The sequence below is a fragment of the Mustelus asterias genome, chromosome 8, assembly GCF_964213995.1.
Source record: "Mustelus asterias chromosome 8, sMusAst1.hap1.1, whole genome shotgun sequence".
Classification (NCBI taxonomy): Eukaryota; Metazoa; Chordata; class Chondrichthyes; order Carcharhiniformes; family Triakidae; genus Mustelus; species Mustelus asterias.
Window position 1 is genome coordinate 112,697,583 of NC_135808.1, and position 23,114 is coordinate 112,720,696.

Sequence of the window (23,114 nt, forward strand, 5' to 3'; positions counted from 1 at the left end):
TAGGTGCGTTTTCGTCTCTTACTAAGTAACTTGATTTGGAGATTGCTAAACATGGTAATGGATTTCTATATGCATCACTCATCCAAGCAAAAAAGGCACAGTTACTGCCACAGTTCCACCACGTCACATTCAGTACACATAGCTTTCCCAAATGCTTCAGTCTGTTTCTCTCCAACATTTCTTTTAAAGTGTGTTTAAAGGATAAAAGTTTTACCTCAAAGCGCTGAGAGCTGACTTTCTTCCCTTTTTTCATCCAGGTGATACGAGGTTTAGGTTCTGCTACTGCTTGGCACACAAATGAAGCCACGCCGCCAGAAATTCCAATCTGATCCACCGGGATTCGGGTAAAACTTGGCAGACCTGAAAATTATCACAGTATTGCAGATTAGTCCAACTGCCGATGTTTTACCTCAAAACACTTGCAAACCCAAACACAGCTGGTTCATGCAGAATCAGAACATTCAGGTAGAATAAACCTTATTAAAACAAATACTAAGATATTGAAGGATACATAAATTCAGATTGTACAAAGGTCCTGGGACTGAATGATGCATATGGACCAATTTGTTTTATGGATCAAATGTATCCAGCCAAACACGGTTACTTCCCTGGCTTTTATTAACATTGGTTCTGAATTGCAAAAATTTAGGTTTATAAAAAGATAGTCAAAACTCATGGTGAAAACACAATGCTTTAAGATTTTCAAATCCCAAAGAACTAAAACCCAAACATTTACCAATCACACAAACACTTTGAACGTCCACTTTCTTAAACCTGCTTTCAATTCTATTCATTGATGGATATAAAGGGCAGAATCTTGTGCCCTCGCATGACAACTTTGATGGGTATAGGGCAGGAAGGTTGTTGATGGGGATCTCATTACCTCTATTAAGTTCATGGCAGGAAGGTGAGCAGATAGCAGTCCTGCCCCAATTGAGGGCCTTATGTGGTCAATTGATGTCCACTTAAAAGCCTCAACCCACCAATGGTGGGCAGGGGGATTGACATGCAGGGAGCATGTGAAACAAATCCTAGCATGTTTGATTGCAGGTTCCCTGGGGACATTCCTTGTCAAAGGCACCCAGTGCCTGATCAAGGGACCTGACATCAGAAAAGGGGGAGGGGGAGGGGGGGGGCTGAAATCCACCTCTTGCCCTTGCTGCCAACCCTCCTCTTCCCTCCCCCAGCCCACCCACAACCTTCTCACTGCGACTCCATTCCCTTCAACAGTTGAATCCTGATGCCACATGCTAGAGAGAGCAAAAATAACAGGAACTATCAGATGAATATACGGCTGAAGTGATGGTATGAGGGAAAGGGTTTAAGATTCCTGGGACAGGTTCTGTGGTAGATGGGACCAGTACCGACTGGATGGATTGCACCTGGGTAGGACCAGGACTGATGTCCGAGGGGGTAGTATTTGCAACAGTGGTTGGGAACGGTTTAAGACTAAAATGGCAGGGGATGGGAAGCTATGCAAGGTGTCAGAGGAGGGAGAGAATCAAGTATAAGAAGAAAAGACAAAGGGAAATATGAAAAGTGACAAGCAGAGAAATCAAGGTCTACAATTAAACAGGATCACAGTGAAAATTAATGGGAACAAGACTCAATGTTAAAAAGACAAGCCTGAAGGCTTTGCGTCTTAATGTGCAGAGCATTCGCAATGAAGTGGATAAATTAACTGCTCAAATAGATGTAAACAGGTCTGATATAGTTGAGATTACAGGAGACATGGCTTCACTATACCCCAATGCTAAGAAAATATGACAAGCTCCTTTACTTCCCTGCCTGGTTCTCCTACTAAGATAAAAATTCTCTGCAATAGTGAGGAATTACTACATTTTAGGGATGCTGCCTTTCAGATGAGATGTTTAAATCGAAGTCCTGTCTATTCTCTCAGAAGATCTCACAATATCCCAGGATCCAAGAAGCAAAGGGAAATACACCAAATTAAGACATTTTTAGGCCTCAAACAATATCATTAATTTGTTGATGGGACTTTGCTCTAAAACAATTGTTGCTATGCTTCCCTATATTACAAGTAATTACTTTTCAAAAGTGCTTCATTGGCTGTGCAATGCTTTGGAATATCTGAAAGTCATGAAAAGCACAAAAAATGCTATTTTTAAAGATGGCGGTTCACACCAGCTTCATGGATAACAGCGGATACGATAGTGACTCTTGACAATTATATGAATAGGATGGCAATAGAGGGATATGGTCCCCGGAAGGGTAGGGGGCTTTAGTTCAGTCGGACAGCATGGTCGGTCCAGGCTTGGAGGGCCGAAGGGCCTGTTCCTGTGCTGTAATTTTCTTTGTTCTTTGTTCTCTGGTATCTCACTCAAAAATTCAGTTTACATGTAGATCGAAATATATAAAAGTTACAACACTAAAAGAAGCCATTCAGCTCAACCAGCCTATGTAACCCTTTGACCCTCCATGTGAGTAATTAGTGCTAATAATCTTAACCAATCCATTCCCCATTATCCCCTTTTCATTTATCCAATTAAATCAGACTCTGAATCATGATGCACAGGGCATCACAACTGAATGGGACCATGGACTCGCAGGCCTTTCTTGTTCAATGTTTTAGTCTGTTTGTAATCTGAAATGTTACTGTCTCAACCACTAATCATAGAAGTAAATTCCACAGCACAGTCTCTCAAATCTCCACAAAGAAAAATGTATTATTCACAATTTGAAATCTCTTGTATTCGCATTTGTATCAATAACTCCTCATTCTTGATCCCACCACTATTCCAAGTGGAAATATTCTTCTTTCCTTCTCCCCACAAATGTAACCTGATTTGCTGAGATTTCCAGCATTCTGATTTTATTTATGCTTTTATTGATACTGCCTTATCATATGGCTGCAGAATCCATGTTGTTCTGATGCAAAAGCCCCAATACTGTATATTTGTATTTTCTTATACCAGCTACTGTATTTTACTCTTATATTCTCAATGATGTTCTGTACACTGTGGGTATACCTAAATCACATGGACTGCAACAGTCCAAGAAAGGCAGCTCACCACCACCTTTTCAAGGGAAATTAGGGATGGATAATAAATACTGACCTAAATCAGTGAAGCCCACATCTCATTAATGAATAAAAAGGTCCCAATGCTGAACACAATACACAAATGTATTCAAGTTTCATAAAGGCTCATCATTATATTTTGGTTTCTATATTGTACATCTCTTGTGTAGAATCTATATTCCATGAGAAGTGACAGTAAACTTCAATGGTTATTTAACTCAACAGTCATCCAAGGTCAATCGCTCTGCCCTCACCTAATGTCTACAAATCCATTTACAACTTGAAATAGCAATGAGGATCAGAAAATCTGGCTGACATCTGTCCACTTCAGCCTAAAGACACCGAGGCTGAATGCAGCATCCTCAGGGTCAAACAGCAATTTTGATTGACCTGCACAAGATTTGAAGTTTAATTAATTTTTGACTTCCTATGGAGACCAGGAATCAAATCAATTTTTTTAAATGATCCAGAAGAAATGATGGAGATCACTATCCTGAACATTTACTGGGGGAAAAAAAAAATCAGCATAATTTGAATGCACATCAGAACAGGGAATATTGCTACATGTGCAGTAGTTTGCTATTGGTCTTGCAGCTCCTTCTTTGCAAATGCAGGCATCTTGCACAGATTTTCTAACTTCCTGACACAGTCAGGGAATTACAGTGAAAACCATCTGTATGCATGTTGGAGTTTATTGAAGTACTTCCATCAGGGTGCATCTGCTCCCAACTAACAAGGGAATAGTAAGTCAAGCAAAAGGGTACATTTGAAGTCCAGTAATTATAAAGTTGTTTCAGCTTTAAAATGAACAATACCAGAATGAATAAAAGTTTCTCAGAAATGGAAAGCAAACTTCTGAGGGATAACACATCGGCAAATTTTCCCGTCCCGCCCGCCATGGGAATCATAGCAGGTGGGACATGGGCCATGCAAAGGTCCATCAATGTGCATGCATGAAACCCTGACCATATGCATCATTTAGTGAATGAGGTATTGTGCTATCTGAATGTGGCATTATTGATCTAGTGCTTCATCTGAACATGGTTTGAAGTACTTTTCACAGTACAAGAGAAATTTATAACGATTTGAATATATATGTATGTATTAATGGATCGCCTTGCCATTGCCCATGGTGAAAATTGAGCAAGAGAAATGCTGTTTCTGATCAAGTTTATTGTAAATATATATTTTTAAATCCAGATACGATTTATCTCCTTTATACCTATTTTCAAGTGTGATATTTATTCTTCATTGGCTTTCTTAATGGTTTGGGATTTTCCGGTCTTGGGACAAACACAGCTGGAAAACCCTGCCCATTGTATGAAAAGGTACAATACGAACAATTATTTAATTGAAGTGTATTGAGAAGATGGATTGTCATAAGGAGCTTTTTATTCCCTCACTGAAGAGACAAATTATCTCAGAAACGAGTCAGGCACCAACAGGAGAGTAATGCTGGCATGGAGGAAAAAAGACAAAGTGAGATAAAAGTGCATGTATTCAGCCAACAGGTCTACTTACAAGGCTTGCACATGAACTGCTATCTTAACTATGTTCTGTAATTTAAACAGAACTGTATCAAATGAAGGTGGTCTGAAAATTTGAGGGTAATGGATTAAAAGTGGACATTTTTAATTTTGTGTAAAGTCAGATTTAACAGTCAGTTGGTGAGCTTTAAAGTGCAGGTAAACAGGAAAAAATACCGATGAGAGTCATCATTCATTCTTCCCCTAACCCCACTACCTAATTAACAACATTTAAGAGACTTTGAAACAGGTGAATCACAGCAATACACACAAAAATATCTCCAAATGCAGCATTAGAACTGTCATTTCCCAAAACATAACTGACATTAATTGTGAAAACTATAAGCAGTGTTTGTGAAAAGCCATGAACATCTAATCAGGACAGTAGATAACAAGATACAAGTTCACAATAAGTTTTATGTCTGACACAATAACACATGTAGAAATAACTTTTCATTTTGTGTATTGGAAGGTCACATCGTATTGCAGCGCAAGACAACAAAGATGGTTCTAGAACACAATAATTCTGTATTGAAATAGGGGAATGCTGCTCCATAGTTTTGGACAAATTGCAATCAGTGGGAAGTGTAAAGAATCATATTCATGCAGTGCACTATTAAACTGATACAAGGTAACAGGGATATTGTTCTATGGTGATATTTGATTTCAGTGACAAGACCAAATTATAAAAAATTTACAGAAAGCCTATCTGCATCTGTAGAGATTAACAGATGAACCACATCATGCTCAACCCTTTGTCAGATCACTGATTCCAGAATGTTTAATGCTGAAGCTGAGTGCCCAGAGCAAAAATCTGTTCCATCGCCCAGATCGAACTATACTTCTACACTTTGAAAATTAGAAAAGAAAATCAAAATATACAAATTTAAGAAAAATTATGCTATGGAAAGGTTGATCGTTGGGACATCAAGATTAATAGGAAATAAATTCAATAAATACCAAAGCTCTCTTTTATGTGGATAAAACTGCTTTGTTTAACTCAAATTGCAATTACAAAGCAAAAAAGTTGCAAGCACAAACTTGTAAAGCCTCCAGCAAAACTTTAAATAAATTTTCCCCACCCAAATTTGGTTCCACAACTTTTTTTTCTTCTCAAAGGTACACACACATGCATACATATATATTATGATAAAACACTAAAATATTGATTGCCATCTCTTTTCCTCCCTCCCTCTTAGCATCGGTTCCAGCTGTTGAGTTCTGCATCCCAAAGCATTTTCCAATTCAATCGTAACTTCTGTCTGCGCTTAGTAGTTATTATGTTTAAAGCATTTTTTTTCAAACTGAACAATAAAAAGGCAAAGAAAGTAAACCAAACAAGAAAAATGAAAATTGCGAAACCATCAAGAAAGCCAATAAATATCATACTTGAAAATAGGTATAAAGGAGATAAATCATATCTGGATTTTAAAAATATATTTACAATAAACTTGATCAGAAACAGCATTTCTCTTGCTCAATTTTCACCACTGGCAATGGCAAGGCGATCCATTAATACATACATATACATTCACATCATTATAAATTTCTCTTGTACTGTGAAAAGTACTTCAAACCAAGTTCAGATGAAGCACTAGATCAATAATGCCACATTCAGATAGCACAATACCTCATTCACTAAATGATACATATGGTCAGGGTTTCATGCATGCACATTGATGCTCTTAGGTTTTGCAGGCATCATGGTGATTTGGAGCCTGAAAGAGTGGTCCCATCTATCAGGTGACACAAGCATAATTGCAACAAGTGGAGCTCGAGTGAAAGGTGGTGGCAGCATTCTAAGTAAAATTGATTTTTTGCTCCTTTATTTTTGGATCAGTTCCAGATTTCACTTTTTGGAACTGTTTGTTACCTATAATGATTCTATATTCAAAAAGAGCCTACCTTTACTCTGGGAAATTGGAGAAAAGAGAGGGAAAAGGAAATTAATCAAGGGTAACTCCTACCAGCTAAAGAGTAAAATTGAGGAAGAGTGCAAGCCCTTTCAAATATAATCACTGTTGCAAGATACATCCCTGTTTCAAAGCACTGACAGTACTATCTCCATGAATAATGAATGCCTTGTACGAGTAAACGGTCATGATCATAGGCATAAGAACTAGGAGCAGGTGCAGGCCATCTGGCCCCTCGAGCCTGCTCCGCCATTCAATAAGATCATGGTTGATATTTTCATGGACTCAGCTCCACTTACCCGCCCGCTCACCATAACCCTTAATTCCTTTACTGTTCAAAAATGTATCTATCCTTGCCTTAAAAACATTCAATGAGGTAGCCTCAACTGCTTCACTGGGCAGGGAATTCCACAGGTTCACAACCCTTTGTGTGAAGAAGTTCCTCCTCAACTCAGTCCTAAATCTGCTTCCCCTTATTTTGAGGCTATGCCCCCTAATTCTAGTTTCACCCGCCAGTGGAAACAACTTCTCTGCTTCTATTTTATCTATTTCCTTCATAATCTTATATGACAGGCATTTGAGAGGAAAAACACTGTGGACATCATACACCACAACAGCTGAAGGCGAGTGCACACACATGGGAAGTCTCTTACAGAATCACCTTTATGTGACTAACCATCATCAGGCCTCGTCTCTAGGCTTTAACACCACTTTCAGTTCAACTTCAAATGTAGCATCAGCAATAAAGCAGATAACCAATAAACACTTCACATACACAAGAGTCCATCTGTTGTTTAGGCCTTTGACAAATGGGCATGGATCTTGATAACATGGATAAAATGCAAAATGCTGTACACTTAACCACCTTGAGTAAATATATACCAGGGACACTAAATGCAATTTTTGCTCTTAATTCAAATCATTTTTGCACTCTGTTCCCACTTTACATTCCTTTTGTTGATCGTTTCAAATTTTTAGTTTTCTGAATACAAAAGCAACTGAATTACCCACAGACTGAGCTTATTTGTTCTAGTGGAGCACGCAGGTTCCTAAGCTGATAGATGAGTAACAGCAACTTCTAAGGAAGGATGTTTGCTATTTCTGGGTCTTGTGCAACACCCAGCTCAAATGTGTCAGATCAAGGATATACAGAAAAGCATATTCAACTAGGCATTCAAAGAATAATGTCATTTCCAACATCGCAAAGGTTTGTTTAGAACAGTACAGCACAGAACAGGCCCTTCGGCCCACGATGTTGTGCCGAGCTTTATCTGAAACCAAGATCAAGCTATCCCACTCCCTATCATCCTGGTGTGCTCCATGTGCCTATCCAATAACCACTTAAATGTTCCTAAAGTGTCTGACTCCACTATCACTGCAGGCAGTCCATTCCACACCCCAACCACTCTCTGCGTAAAGAACCTACCTCTGATATCCTTCCTATATCTCCCACCATGAACCCTATAGTTATGCCCCCTTGTAATAGCTCCATCCACCCAAGGAAATAGTCTTTGAACGTTCACTCTATCTATCCCCTTCATCATTTTATAGACCTCTATTAAGTCTCCCCTCAGCCTCCTCCGCTCCAGAGAGAACCGCCCTAGCTCCCTCAACCTTTCCTCATAAGACCTACCCTCCAAACCAGGCAGCATCCTGGTAAATCTCCTCTGCACTCTTTCCAGCACTTCCACATCCTTCTTATAGTGAGGTGACCAGAACTGCACACAATATTCCAAATGTGGTCTCACCAAGGTCCTGTACAGTTGCAGCATAACCCCACGGCTCTTAAACTCCAACCCCCTATTAATAAAAGCTAACACACTATAGGCCTTCTTCACAGCTCTATCCACTTGAGTGGCAACCTTTAGAGATCTGTGGATATGGACCCCAAGATCTCTCTGTTCCTCCACAGTCTTCAGAACCCTACCTTTGACCCTGTAATCCACATTTAAATTTGTCCTACCAAAATGAATCACCTCACATTTATCAGGGTTAAACTCCATTTGCCATTTTTCAGCCCAGCTTTGCATCCTATCTATGTCTCTTTGCAGCCTACAACAGCCCTCCACCTCATCCACTTCTCCACCAATCTTGGTGTCATCAGCAAATTTACTGATCCACCCTTCAGCCCCCTCCTCTAAGTCATTAATAAAAATCACAAAGAGCAGAGGACCAAGCACTGATCCCTGTGGCACTCCGCTAGCAACCTGCCTCCAATCCGAAAATTTTCCATCCACCACCACCCTCTGTCTTCGATCAGACAGCCAGTTACCTATCCAATCGGCCAACTTTCCCTCTATCCCACACCTCCTCACTTTCATCATAAGCCGACCATGGGGGACCTTATCAAACGCCTTACTAAAATCCATGTATATGACATCAACTGCCCTACCTTCATCAACACACTTAGTTACCTCCTCAAAAAATTCAATCAAATTTGTGAGGCACGACTTGCCCTTCACGAATCCGTGCTGACTATCCCGGATTAATCCGCATCTTTCTAAATGGTCGTAAATCCCATCCCTAAGGACCTTTTCCATCAATTTACCAACCACCGAAGTAAGACTAACCGGTCTATAATTACCAGGGTCATTTCTATTCCCTTTCTTAAACAGAGGAACAACATTCGCCATTCTCCAGTCCTCTGGCACCATCCCCGTGGACAGTGAGGACCCGAGGATCAAAGCCAAAGGCTCTGCAATCTCATCCCTTGCCTCCCAAAGAATCCTAGGATATATTTCATCAGGCCCAGGGGACTTATCGACCTTCAGTTTATTCAAAACTGTTTGTTCCCTTTACAAATGATGCAAATTAAAAGGAAATCAAAGAATGAAAAGGAATGTGGCACAAAATTCCTAACCAAATTGTAGATTATCACAGAATTCCTACAGTACAGGAAGGAGGCCTTTCAGCCCATCAAGTCTGCACCAACTCTCTGACAGAGTATCTTATGATGTGGAGATGCCGGCGTTGGACTGGAGTAAGCACACTAAGAAGTCTCACAACACCAGGTTAAAGTTCAACAGGTTTATTTAGCAGCACAAGCTTTCGGAATCTCGCTCCTTCATCAGGTGAATGGGAGTTCTGTTCACAAACCGGGCTTATACAGACACAAACTCAATTTACAAGATAATGGTTGGAGTGCGAGTCTTTACAGGTAATCAAGTCTTAAAAGTACAGACAATGTAAATGGAGAAAGGGCCAAGCACAGGTTAAAAAGGTGTGTATTGTCTCCAGCCAGGACAGTTCGTGAGATTTTGCAAGCCCAGGTAAGTCGTGGGGGCTATAGATCGAGAGACAACCAGGATCCCGGTTGAGGCCGTCCTCATGTGTGTGGAACTTGGCTATCAGTTTCTGCTCAGCGATTCTGCGTTGTTGTGTGTTGTGAAGGCCGGCTTGGTACATTGGGGAGACCATGCAGAGGCATGGTACATTGGGGAGACCATGCAGACGCTACGACAACGGATGAATGAACACCGCTCGACAATCACCAGGCGGGAGTGTGTTCCCTTCCAGTCGGGGAACACTTCAGCAGTCACGGCATTCAGTCTCTGATCTTCGGATAAGCGTTCTAAGGCAGCCATCACGACACACAACGCAGAATCGCTGAGCAGAAACTGATAGCCAAGTTCCACACACATGAGGACGGTCTCAACTGGGATCTTGGGTTCATGTCACACTATCTGTGCACATTTTAACCTGTGCTTGGCCCTCTCTCCACTCACATTGTCTGTACCTTTAAGACTTGATTACCTGTAAAGACTCGCATTCCAATCATTATCTTGTAAATTGAGTTTGTGTCTGTATGTGCCCTGTTTGTGAACACAACTCCTCACTCACCTGAAGAAGGAGCGAGATTCCGAAAACTTGTGCTGCCAAATAAACCTGTTGGACTTTAACCTGATGTTGTGAGACTTCTTACAGAGTAACTTACCCAGGCCCTCTCCCCCACTTTATCCCTGTAACCCCACGCATTCACTATGGCCAAACCTACACATCCTGGGCAACTAAGTGGCAGGTAGCATGGCTAATCCACCTAACCTGCACATCTTTGGACTGGGAGGGAACCGGAGCACCCAGAGGAAACCCAAGCCGACGCTGGGAGAATGTGAAAACTCCACACAGACAGTCACCCATGGCCAGAATTAAACCAAGGTCCCTGGCGCTGTGAGGCAGCAGTGCTATAGGGCACTTAAAACTGGAACATGTATGAAGTGGCACAGGATAGGAAGTGGCAAATGACAAATTTACCCATTATAGCATGTCTTTACTCATCTTTCCAAAGACTATCAAACTAGACTTCTTCGCTTTTTGCTTGTGGAATGACTGCAATGCTAAACATTGCAATCAATTAATTAAATATTCAACTGAAGAATTAATTCCCATAAATAGCATCGTTTCTTGGCTGCATGTAAGAGATTCATTGAAACTGCAGTAACAATTAAGCAAATAATGCAAGAAATCATAACCAAGAACAAGCTTTTAATAAACAACAAGCCTGGCCATAAAAAGGCATTGCTGATGTAATGACTACATTTTATGCAACATAGTTTAACTCATATTTTATAGGTGAAACAACCTGTACTATTACTGTTTATACAGTTGTCAGAAACTAAATTAGGTCATGCCTATAATGATAAAACTAATTGATTGAGAAATTCTTTTCATCCCATTTACATAAGAACAGTAAAGTCCTTTGATGATAAAAATGGAGGTGAGGGGGGGGGGGGCGTTGTGGTGGTGGTGGTGAGAAATTCAGCATGCACTTGAGACAAATAAACCTTGGGTAAATCTTTAGTGTAAAACATATTCCAAGACCTTGGTCACAGCAAGGTACCTGGCATGCTGTAGGTGAGGACTGTCAAAATTGCAATTGCAAGAGCTGCTTGCAATTTTCTTTCCATTGGCTTGAATTTGCACTCGACAAGGTGAAAACTCATACTTGCCATGGACAAATTTGAACACTGCAGCATATACATCAAACAAGCTAGTGTTCTGCTCAATAACCCTCTTGGATATATGCAAAGATGAAAAAAATTGTTCTTGATCAAAGCTACATCCTCAAAATTATCTTAAGCAGCCCCTGTACAAAGAACAAAGAACAATACAGCACAGGAACAGGCCCTTCGGCCCTCCAAGCCTGCGCCGCTCATGTGCCCAACTAGACCATTCGTTTGTATCCCTCTATTCCCAGTCTGTTCATGTGGCTATCTAGATAAGTCTTAAATGTTCCCAGTGTGTCTGCCTCAATCACCTTGTTTGGCAGTGCATTCCAGGCCCCCACCACCCTCTGTGTAAAATATGTCCCCCGACATCTGTGTTGAACCTTGCCCCCCTCACCTTGAACCTGTGACCCCTTGTGTTCGTCACCTCCGACCTGGGAAAAAGCTTCCCACTGTACACCCTATCTATGCCTTTCTTAATTTTATACACCTCTATTAGGTTGCCCCTCATCCTCCGTCCTTCCAGGGAGAACAACCCCAGTTTATCCAATCTCTCCTCATAGCTAAGACCCTCCATACCAGACAACATCCTGGTAAACCTTTTCTGCACTCTCTCCAAAGCCTCCACGTCCTTCTGGTAGTGTGGCGACCAGAACTGGATGCTGTATTCCAAATGTGGCCTAACCAACGTTCTATACCGCTGCAACATCATATGCCAACTTTTATATTCTATGCCCCATCCAATAAAGGCAAGCATGCCATATGCCTTCTTGACCACCCTCTCCACCTGTGCTGCCACCTTTAAGGATTTGTGGACTTGTACACCCAGGTCCCTCTGTGTGTCTATACTCCTGATGGTTCTGCCATTTATTGTATAGCTCCCCCTTACATTAGATCTACCGAAATGCATCACTTCGCATTTATCTGGATTAAATTCCATCTGCCATTTCTCCGCCCAATGTTCCAGCCTATCTATATCCTGCTGTATTCTCTGACAATGTTCATCACTATCCGCAACTCCAGCAATCTTCGTGTCATCCGCAAACTTACTGGTCACACCAGCTACATCTTCCTCCAAATCATTTATATATATCACAAACAGCAGAGGTCCCAGTACAGAGCCCCGCGGAACACCACTAGTCACAGACCTCCAACCGGAAAAAGACTCCCACACTGTTACCCTCTGTCTTCTGTGGCTAAGCCAGTTCTCCACCCATCTAGCTAGCTCACTTTTTATCCCGTGAGATTTAACCTTTTGCACCAGCCTGCCATGAGGGACCTTGTCAAACGCTTTACTAAAATCCATATAGACGACATCCACGGCCCTTCCCTCGTCAATCGTTTTAGTCACCTCCTCAAAAAACTCAACCAAATTTGTGAGGCATGACCTCCCTCATACAAAACCATGCTGTCTATCGCTAATGAGATTATTCAGTTCTAAATGCGCATATATCCTATCTCTAAGAATCTTCTCCAACAATTTCTCTACCACGGACGTCAAGCTCACCGGCCTATAATTACCTGGGTTATCCTTGCTACCCTTCTTAAATAACGGGACCACATTTGCTATCCTCCAATCCTCTGGGACCTCACCTGTGTCCAGTGAAGAGTCAAAGATTTCTGTTAGAGGCCCAGCAATTTCATCTCTTGCCTCCCTGAGGAGTCTAGGATAGATGCCATCTGGCCCTGGGGATTTGTCTGTCTTAATGTTTCCTAAAAAACCTAACACTTCCTCCCTTGTAATTGAGTTTTTTTCTAACGGGTCAACACATCTCTCGGAGACACTACCTGTCAACATGTCCCTCTCCTTTGTGAATACTGATGCAAAGTATTCGTTTAGGATCTCTCCTACCTCCTTTGGTTCTGAGCATAATTCCCCTCCTTTGTCCCCGAGAGGTTCGATTCTTTCCCTAACAACCCTCTTGTTCCTAACGTATGTATAAAATGCCTCAGGATTCTCCTTAATCCTGTCTGCCAAGGACATTTTGTGACCCCTTTTTGCCCTTCTAACTCCCTGTTTGAGTTATTTTCTACTTTCTCTGCATTCCTCCAGTGCTCCTTCTGTTTTTAGCTGCTTGGACCTCACGTATGCCTCTTTTTTCTTTTTGATTAGACCCACAATTTCACTGGTTATCCACGGCTCCCGAATCCTACCTTTCCTATCCTTCCTCTTTCCAGGCACATGCCTGTAACGGCAGCTTTATTCAGTGAGTGATCGATACAAATGTGAAGACTCGGCACTATTTGTAAGAAGGCAGGTGAATTAATCTTGTATCCGGACCAACATCTATCTCTAAACCAACAGAATTAAAAAAACTATCCAAGTCATTACCTCATTACTGTTTGATTACACCAATGATTACATTCCAAATGTTATTCAGGGATCCTCGGGACATGATAGGCACTATATAAATTAGGCTAAGAGAAGAAAGATAAAACAGAGAAACCCACAGGAGTAATAAATGGCAAGGGGGTAAGGGGGAGGGGAAGCAGCCAGGATTCCACATCCTGACTGCAATCCAAGCACTCTACTTCTGTCCTTATGCTGGGTGATGGCAGGGTGGTGGGTTTGGCAGTGTTACTTCATTCTAAAGTCAGGTGATGAAGTAGGAAACTAGATGTTACAGAATGCAACATCATAAATATCTATCTCTTCCCTATCCAAGACCCAGTGGCTCAAAAGTCTCTCTTTATTTAATCAACCTTGCTTCAAACTGCATATCCTTAATTTTAATAATACAATTAAAATACCATTAATAGCTTCCTCTTCTGAATCACAAAGATTTTGTAGCATGCAACACTAATGCTGGCAGCCAGAACATCTCTTGATATTTTAAATTGGCGTGGATGTAGGAGCAACTTTATTTTAGGATTGCCACCAGCTACAATTGACCTATGTTGGAGCTAGGTATCCATGTAACCACTTGCACAAATACAAAGGTGGCATATGTCAGTTTCAAAAACATGGTAACGCAGGAAATGTGTCTGGAGGATAACAAAGTGCAGCAATATATCTAAAATGTAAAAGCTTCTGATCAGCTGGTCCTCACGACCAATTACTTCTAATGGGTTCGAGGACATGTACCCGAACAGAAAAGGATAATGGCGACAAATCCAAGTGATCAGAGTCTCTGAGGGAATTTGGATCCTATAAAGATAGCACTATCTACAATCTGATTATTCTGAGTGCTATAGATTAGCATAACAAAGGCAAGCTGCTCTGCAGTTGAGAAGTTGGTCCATTTGAGTAAATAACACAGCTGGCCAAATGAGTGCCTTCAAAGGCAACAGCTGGATTTTATCACATCTAATGTTTTTAGGGAAATTATAGGTTCTGTTCCATAGAGAGGGGGAAAAATCCAAGCTGGCTACTTGAGGCAAATTAATTTACCATGATAGGTTCTAACGCAATAGGTTGAAATGACCAACATTGGGATGGGCTCAACATAGTACATCCTTCTGTTATGATCGTGGACCAGAGCCACAATTTTTGGTACAATCTGGTTCAGGACCAGTAATATTTTGTTTGATGTAGACCAAGTTTGCTAAGAAAATAAAGCCACTAGATTTCACAGGTTTTGGACAAACAAAAATAAACTTTACCATACAAGGTCAGAAAGATAAAACAATTTACAATACCTACCTGTACTCTAACATTCAAGATTAATGTGAGCTGCCTGTGAGTTAACAGGCACCTATAGTTGAACACACCACTCTGTACAAAAAATGTCAGGTGCAACCAAGACAGATCCTAGATTGCCCCATAACCCACCCAGACATCAGTAAACACTGATCAACCTATCTCAATGAAACACAGTCTCTCTGACAAGGGATTCCAGTCTTCGTCTTTGAAGATCTTGCCTTGGAATTCTCTTCAAAAGTCACTCCAATTTAGACAACCTCAATGACGACCCAACTCGCAGGGTTTGAATCTTGTCTCCCAAGACTCCATTCGGATTTCCAAATCTGCACTTCAGCACCAACGTTCAAGCAAAATATCAGCTATTTGGCCACGCAGAATACTACTGCTCCAAAGGGGTGCCTTCACTCTATCGGTCCAGAGGACAGAGTCACCAACCGCCTGCAGCCTCCTTAGGTCTACTCCCGGGTCCCCCAGTCTGCCAACATTAGCTCTTTTTCTGCTCCTCTCTCATTCTTAACAGTCTGCCCCTGTCACTTGTTTAGGACTCGATTCAATTATGGTGCTCTGATGCTTGTAAACCTCTGAGGCATGCTAGTATCAGTTTCCCAACAGCGAGGTAAGTCTGGATCTCATAACACTTCCACAAGCAAGCGGGAATGGCTCCTGAGGGTTCAATAGTTAAAGGCACTGTGTAGTGTGGGAAAGACGAGGAACATTTTGAGGGGCGAAAGAATTTAAATTTCACAAAGTAAATTTAGAATAAAAAGCTAGCATCAATAATGGCAGCCATAAAACCACTGGACCATCATTAAAAACTCATCTGGTTCACTAATATCCTTTAGGAAAGGTAAACTTCTGTCCTTACCTGGTCCAGAGTATATGCAACTCCAGACCTGCAGCAATGTGTTTCAGTCTTAACTGCCCTCTGAAATGATCCAGCAAGTCACTCAGTTGGCCAAATTATAATCCACATGGACTGTAGGCATTCTGGAAAGTGGCTCACCACCACATTCCCAAAGGCAAATTAGGGGTAAGCAATAAATGCTGGTCCCGCCTTTGATGGCCACATCCTGAGAATTAATAAAAAGAGCAATTGGGAAGGTAAATAAAGAGCAAAGAGAAGAAAGAGTAAAAATATAAAGAGGAAGAAAATTAAACACCAGGAGAGGAAACTCAATGTGGCAAAGTGAACTTCTGTAGAAATTTGATTCTGCGGCTGTTTGACAGGATTTTTGGTTTGAAAGGGGGTGGTATTGTGCAGATAGATAACTAAATGTTCAGGGGGAAAAAACAAAACATTTCTTGACATTCAACTCATCAGGATTCAAAAAGATAAAGCATCACCTGATGGTGCATCAGTAAGAACTCTTAACTAATGATCCCGAATTATTTGATAAACATCAGACAGTTTTAACTGTATTTGTTCTATTCTTTCCTGATACAATTTTCTCTTCTTAACCCTCTTCTTCTGAAGACCTCAAGAGCCAAAATTTTAGATGTGATCCCAGCAGTTACACTGCCAATCTGTAGCACTGGTCCTACCGGAACTTGTTGCAGCAGCATCAGACACCAAATCAACATGGAGCAGATGTGCACATATATTACAATGAGCCTTACCACTGGTACCTGCCTGTCCAGGTACCTGGAATCTACAATTTCCTCCCATGCGAGAGGGGAAAGGTCACCCAGATCCTCCATCTTCTGCCTCCTGGCAAATTCTCCTAGATCCCTCAAGTTCTGAATGAGCCCAGAGTGGGAGAACAACTGACTTCTAAAGCTAGGGCTGCAGCGTAGGGAAATGCAGCAGTCAAAAATGGACACAAGCACGTCTCACAAACAGTAATGAAATAAACTATTAATGATGTTGATTGAAGGCTAAATAATGGCCAGAACTTTGCACTTTGTTCTAAAACTAAACATGGTGGAGAGAACTTGTGTCACAAGCTAAGGTCAAGATTGAACCGGAGACCAAGGTTGTGAACAATGTGGCAGTTGAGCAGGAGGGATGTTGGTGGGCACTGCAATTCGTGGCAAAAGGACAGAATTTGTTATGGTACTAATGAGGAAGGTTTTGGCCTTCCCAGTGTTAATCTGAATGAAATTGTGGTTCATCCTAACTTAATACTGGACAAAGCAAAGGGACTGCAGTGGCCACAAAAGGTGGAGAGATAGAGTTAGATAGAATAGATAGAAACCCTACAGTGCAGAAGGAGGCCATTCGGCCCATCGAGTCTGCACCGACCACAATCCCACTCAGGCCCTACCCCCATATCCCCATATATTTACCCACTAATCCCTCTAACCTACGCATCTCAGGACTCTAAGGGGCAATTTTTAGCATGGCCAATCAACCTAACCCGCACATCTTTGGACTGTGGGAGGAAACCGGAACACCCGGAGGAAACCCACACAGACACAAGGAGAATGTGCAAACTCCACACAGACAGTGACCCAAGCCGGGAATCGAACCCAAATCCCTGGAGCTGTGAAGCAGCAGTGCTAACCACTGTGCTACCGTGCCGCCCAGTTGAGTGTCATCAGCATACATTTCAAAATTTAAACCAAAAATGTCGATGCATGATGTCACCAAGAACAGTATGCAGATACAAAAGAGATAGGTGCAAATGAGTTCCACTCCTACACCCTTTAGGGAACACAGGGAAATGGTACAGAGGCTGAAATGTTAGACAGACATTCTTTTGTCCAAATTAAGTTGCAACACTGGAAGCAAGCTAAAATTCTATTTCATTAACACAGTAGCGCAACACCCACAAGTATCAAGTCCATATGCTTACAAATGGAAGACTCATCAAGTCTTTCTAGTGGGCTAACATAACAGATGGTTCAAAGCTCCCAGAATGGATTAAACACTAAAACAAATGCAGCTACATTAGCAGCTACTATTTTGACATGCCACAGAGCTGTAAATATGGAAGTAGACACAGTAAGAAGTCTCACAACACCAGGTTAAAGTCCAACAGATTTATTTGGTAGCACAAGCCACTAGCTTTCGGAGCGCTGCCCCTTCATCAGGTGAGTGGGAGTTCTGTTCACAAACAGGGCATATAAAGACACAAACTCAATTTACAAAATAATGGTTGGAATGCGAGTCTTTACAGGTAATCAAGTCTTAAAGGTACAGACAATGTGAGTGGAGAGGGGGTTAAGCACAGGTTAAAGAGATGTGTATTGTCTCCAGCCAGGACAGTTAGTGAGATTTTGCAAGCCCAGGCAAGTCGAACAGACAGCAGGCAAGGTTCGAAAGTGGATATTTTCATTCCCAGCAAAGTGACTGACCCAAGATAAAAGCAAAATATTGCGGACCTGGAATCTGAGCTTGAAACATTGGCTCTATTCTCTCCCAGGAAGTGTGTTCTCTTCCTGTTGGGGAACACTTCAGCGGTAACGGGCATTCGGCCTCTGATCTTTGGGTTCTCCAAGGCAGCCTAATAGCCAAGTTCCGCATACATGAGGGCGGCCTCAACCGGGATCTTGCGTTCATGTCACACTATCTGTAACCCCCACGACTTGCCTGGGCTTGCAAAATCTCACTAACTGTCCTGGCTGGAGACAATACACATCTCTTTAACCCTCTCTCCACTCACATTGCCTGTACCTTTAAGACTTGATTATCTCTAAAGACTCGCATTCCAACCATTATTTTGTAAATTGAGTCTGTGTCTTTCTATGCCCTGTTTGTGAACAGAACTCCCACTCACCTGAAGGGGCAGCGCTCCGAAAGCTAGTGGCTTGTGCTACCAAATAAACCTGTTGGACTTTAACCTGGTGCTGTGAGACTTCTTACTGTGTTTACCCCAGTCCAATGCCGGCATCTCCACAATATGGAAGTAGCACATACAGTACACATGCACAGCAGTTGTGATGCGCATTGATGTTTCATGGCACTTGAGGAGCAGTGGCACAAACGAGCTACAGCTGATGGCACATTGGGCTGGGTGGTGCAAAACAGGACAGCAGAGTGAAAAAGAGGATTTGGACAAAAAAAACACTCGGGGATTGCAGTAGCTGAAAAGCTACTCATTGTCACAGATTTGAGGGGACTATTATATAGTGTATGATTTTGTGCCTCGTAATAATCAACTGGGCATATTTCATTGCTATCTAAAATTGTATAAAAGTTAGAGGACAGTTATATAGATAAAAAAGGATTTGAGAACAAAGAATAAAGTTTAATAATTAACAGATTGGCCCCAAGCAGAACCTTAAGGAAAGGTTGTTACTTTCTGACAAAGACAAAAAATGAATTAATAAGCAAATCCAGTAATTAAGTATGAGAGGAGACTGCCAGGTGGTAGCTAGACCACTTAAGAGGCTAACTACAAGACTGTCACTCCAGAAAATGGCATTATTTTAATTTTGTAGACAGGATCTTGCCTACTTACTAATTAAATCCTTATGCACTTTCACATACATGACTTCGCCTATTGACTCTCAGGTAATCCACATATTACTTCAATTTATTTGAACAATACTTGTCGATTTTTGATTTGATTTATTGCCACCTGTATTAGCATACAGTGAAAAGTATTCTTTCTTCCACACTATGCGGACAAAACATACCATTCATAGAGAAGGAGAGGGTGCAGAATGTGTTACAGTCATAGCTAGGTTGTAGAGAAAGATCAACTTAATACAAGGTAGATTTTATGCTACTCTGACTGATTTGATTTCAAAACCTCCCAGATGGTCTGTGTTCTTCCCACTGCAGTACTGCCACTAAAATAAATTATTCCTCTTTACCCATCATTTACCAGATTGGTTACATCATTTTCTAGTATAAACTAAACTATCATATCTTATTTTATACCAAACCTGAATTCCACAGTCCAGATACCAACTGATTAAATGGCTCTCCTTCACAACTTTTAACCCTTTTCTTATTAGATTCAATAAAATTAAGCCTTCCATACATGCTTTGGACACCTTCTCATCCAGATATTCTGTAGTAGTCAGAGCTATTATTTCACTGATTTTATCCTTAATGCATCTATTATTTTCCCTTATTTGATTACACCATGTCTAGCCATTTACTTCTAAGGACCCCACTTAGAGTGTGCATACCCTCAGCAGCCATTTTAGCTGTTTATGCAACATCCTCTGATAATGATTCAATTCATTACCAATCGCTCAGCCTCCTTACCTAACCACCCTCCTAAAATCACTCTTATTTTGTTTTCATTCAAGATTGAAGACATGGTTCATTTAAATTTCTACCTGCATTTCCATGATTAAATTCCGCACAATTTTGTGAGTCATAATAAAAATTGTACAATAGATCGCATAACTAAAAATGACACAATCACACAATATATATCAAACATCACTCAATGAATTCTGATAGCTACAAGTCCATTGCTAGTCTGGTTGGACATCTTGGTTCACCATTTGTATACACTGATTATTCGCCCTCATGTTGTTTTCAAGTGGAAACGAATAGCAGTTTCCATGTGACTATGCCATTTTGCACATCCTACTTGTGCTTGCTGTAGCAGGAAACTATCACCCATACCATCAGTTTCAGATTTCTTCGGCCCCTTCTTAACATTCCAAACTTTTATTTGCTACCAACAGGGAAGAGAAACTGTACATTCAGGGCCAAGACAGTGTAGTCTGGGGGACAGATGGCTTGCAATCTGTCAAATGCAATTTGTGTCTACAGTCAAGGGGGTACGCAAAATCTGTGCACAGCAATAAACCCAACAGACAAGCTATATTGAATTACTTAGTTTGGGCTTTTAAAGTTCTACAATACTAGGGCAAATAGGCTTTGCAATAATATCACTTGCATCCAAAATCATTTGTTTTAAACAAATAACTAAACAACCATAAAGAGAGTCAGTGATTTCCTGGTGAATTGTGCTGACTTTAAGAACTTGGACTCTCTCCAAAGGGAAAGACTGGGAATTTAAAAGCAGCTGGGATAAAACTTTCCTCAGCAACTGCAATTAGCCTATGACTTAAAATGTGTGCCTAATCACACAGGAATTACATTTTTGCCCTTAAAGAGACACCTTAATTAAACACTGTTCCACCTTGGCAACTTTATGAAAGCAGCTACCATATACCATGAGGAAATGCCATTGAGACAGAAACAGAAATTCATTTCACAGTGCAATGCATTGAAGAATGAATGCTCCTGCCACTATAAAACTTCATATTGTCTGACTTAACTCTGAGCAATAAAATGTGAAATCCATTTAGTCATAAAGAATTACCAGTAACTAATCATATTAATCTCCATTAAAGTATTCATACAAAAAAAATTCCATAACTAGGTTGATCAAATTTGGTTCAAGCTGGCTATAGACACGATCATGCGTGTGGGTCAGCATCACATCCCAGGAAAGTTTGGAACCAGACTGATTTTGCATTTAGGTATCCTGCACTGCAGCACTCCATGTCAAAATACTCCGACTCCAAATCTACCACAGCAATTCTCAGTCAAGTAAAAGTGGATAATCCAGGGATAAAGCAGCGAATAAAAACAAAGATAATATCAATCTTATCCACCGCGAAATTCCCAACTTTTATGTTACTGCAAAATCAAGAGCTCCCAATAAGAGCATGCATTTATATCATGTCTTCAACGTACTAAAACACACCAAGGTGCTTTAGTGCATTATGGGACAAAATCAGACATAGAAACATAGAAGATAGGAGCAGGAGGCGGCCATTTGGCCCTTCGAGCCTGCTCTGCCATTTATTACAATCATGGCTGATCATCCAACTCAATAGCCTAATCCTGCTTTCTCCCCATAACCTTTGATCCCATTCGCCCCAAGTGCTATATCCAGCCGCCTTTTGAATACATTCAATATTTTGGCATCAACTACTTCCTGTGGTAATTAATTCCACAGGCTCACCCTCTTTGGGTGAAGAAATGTCGTCTCACTTCTGCCCTAAATGGTCTACCCTGAATCCTCAGACTGTGACCCCTGGTTCTGGACTCCCCCACCATTGGGAATATTCTCCCTGCATCTACCCTGTCTCGTCCTGTTAGAATTTTATAAGCCTCTTGAGATCCCCCCTCTTTCATCTGGACTCCAGTGAAAACAATCCTAACCTAGTCAATCTCTCCTCATACATCAGCCCATCCATCCCCGGAATCATTCTGGTAAACCTTCGCTGCACTCCCTCAAGAGCAAGAACATCCTTTCTCAGAAAAGGAGACCAAAACTGCACACAATACTCTAGGTGTGGCTTCACCAAGGTCCTGTATAATTGCACAACACATCCCTGCTCCTGTACTCAAAACCTCTCGCAATGAAAGCCAACATGCCATTTGCCTTCTTTACCTCCAGCTGCACCTGCATGCTTACCTTCAGTGACTGGTGCACAAGGACACCCAGGTCCCATTGCACACGCCCCTCTTCCAATTTACAGTCATAACCACATAAGATGTTATTCTATTAGATGAGCAAAAACTTGGTCAAAGAGGTATGTTTTAATATGTGACCCGAAGGGGAGGAGAGAAGCAAAGAAATATAGGGAGGGAATTAGGGCTTAGGGCCTCAGCAGCATCAGCAATGATGGGAGTAATTAAAATTGGGAACACTTAATATGGCAGAATGAGTGGAACACTGAAATCTAATGGTGGGGGCGGGGGGCTTAAGGCTAAAAGCGATTACAGGGATGGGGGAAGTTAGAAAGTGATATGAAAACAAGGTCAAAAATTTAAAAACCCATACATTGCTTCATCAAGACACTGCATACATCAAGCAACTGGGGAGATGGTGAATGGGACTTGGGTGAAAGTTAGGGTCTGAAATCTTTGGTGGATAGAACGTGGTAGGGGAGAAGTGCATAGAATCCTAGAATGGGAACGAGCCTTTTGGCACCTAGTCTGTTCCAGCTCTTTCCAGTCTAATTAGTTCTTGTATACAGGGTTTCCAGATCTAATTTATTTATTCATTCGAGGAAATGGACTTCACCAACAAGGTCAGCATTTATTGCCTGTCCCTAATTGACTTCAAGAAAAGATATCCCTAATTGCCTTCAAGGGTAGCTGCCTTCTTGAACCGCTATAGT

At 41.3% G+C, this 23,114-nt stretch overlaps 1 protein-coding gene across 2 annotated transcripts in view; it reads right to left on the reverse strand.

Moving 5' to 3' along the window:
• The window catches only part of LOC144497459 (receptor-type tyrosine-protein phosphatase F-like), a 469,757-nt gene that overhangs the window by 257,312 nt on the left and 189,331 nt on the right, over positions 1-23,114 (reverse strand). For both annotated transcript variants that reach the window (XM_078218748.1, XM_078218747.1), the window contains exon 3: positions 215-360. In XM_078218748.1, the coding sequence (XP_078074874.1) occupies positions 215-360 (146 nt within the window). The remainder of the gene's footprint in view (positions 1-214; positions 361-23,114) is intronic.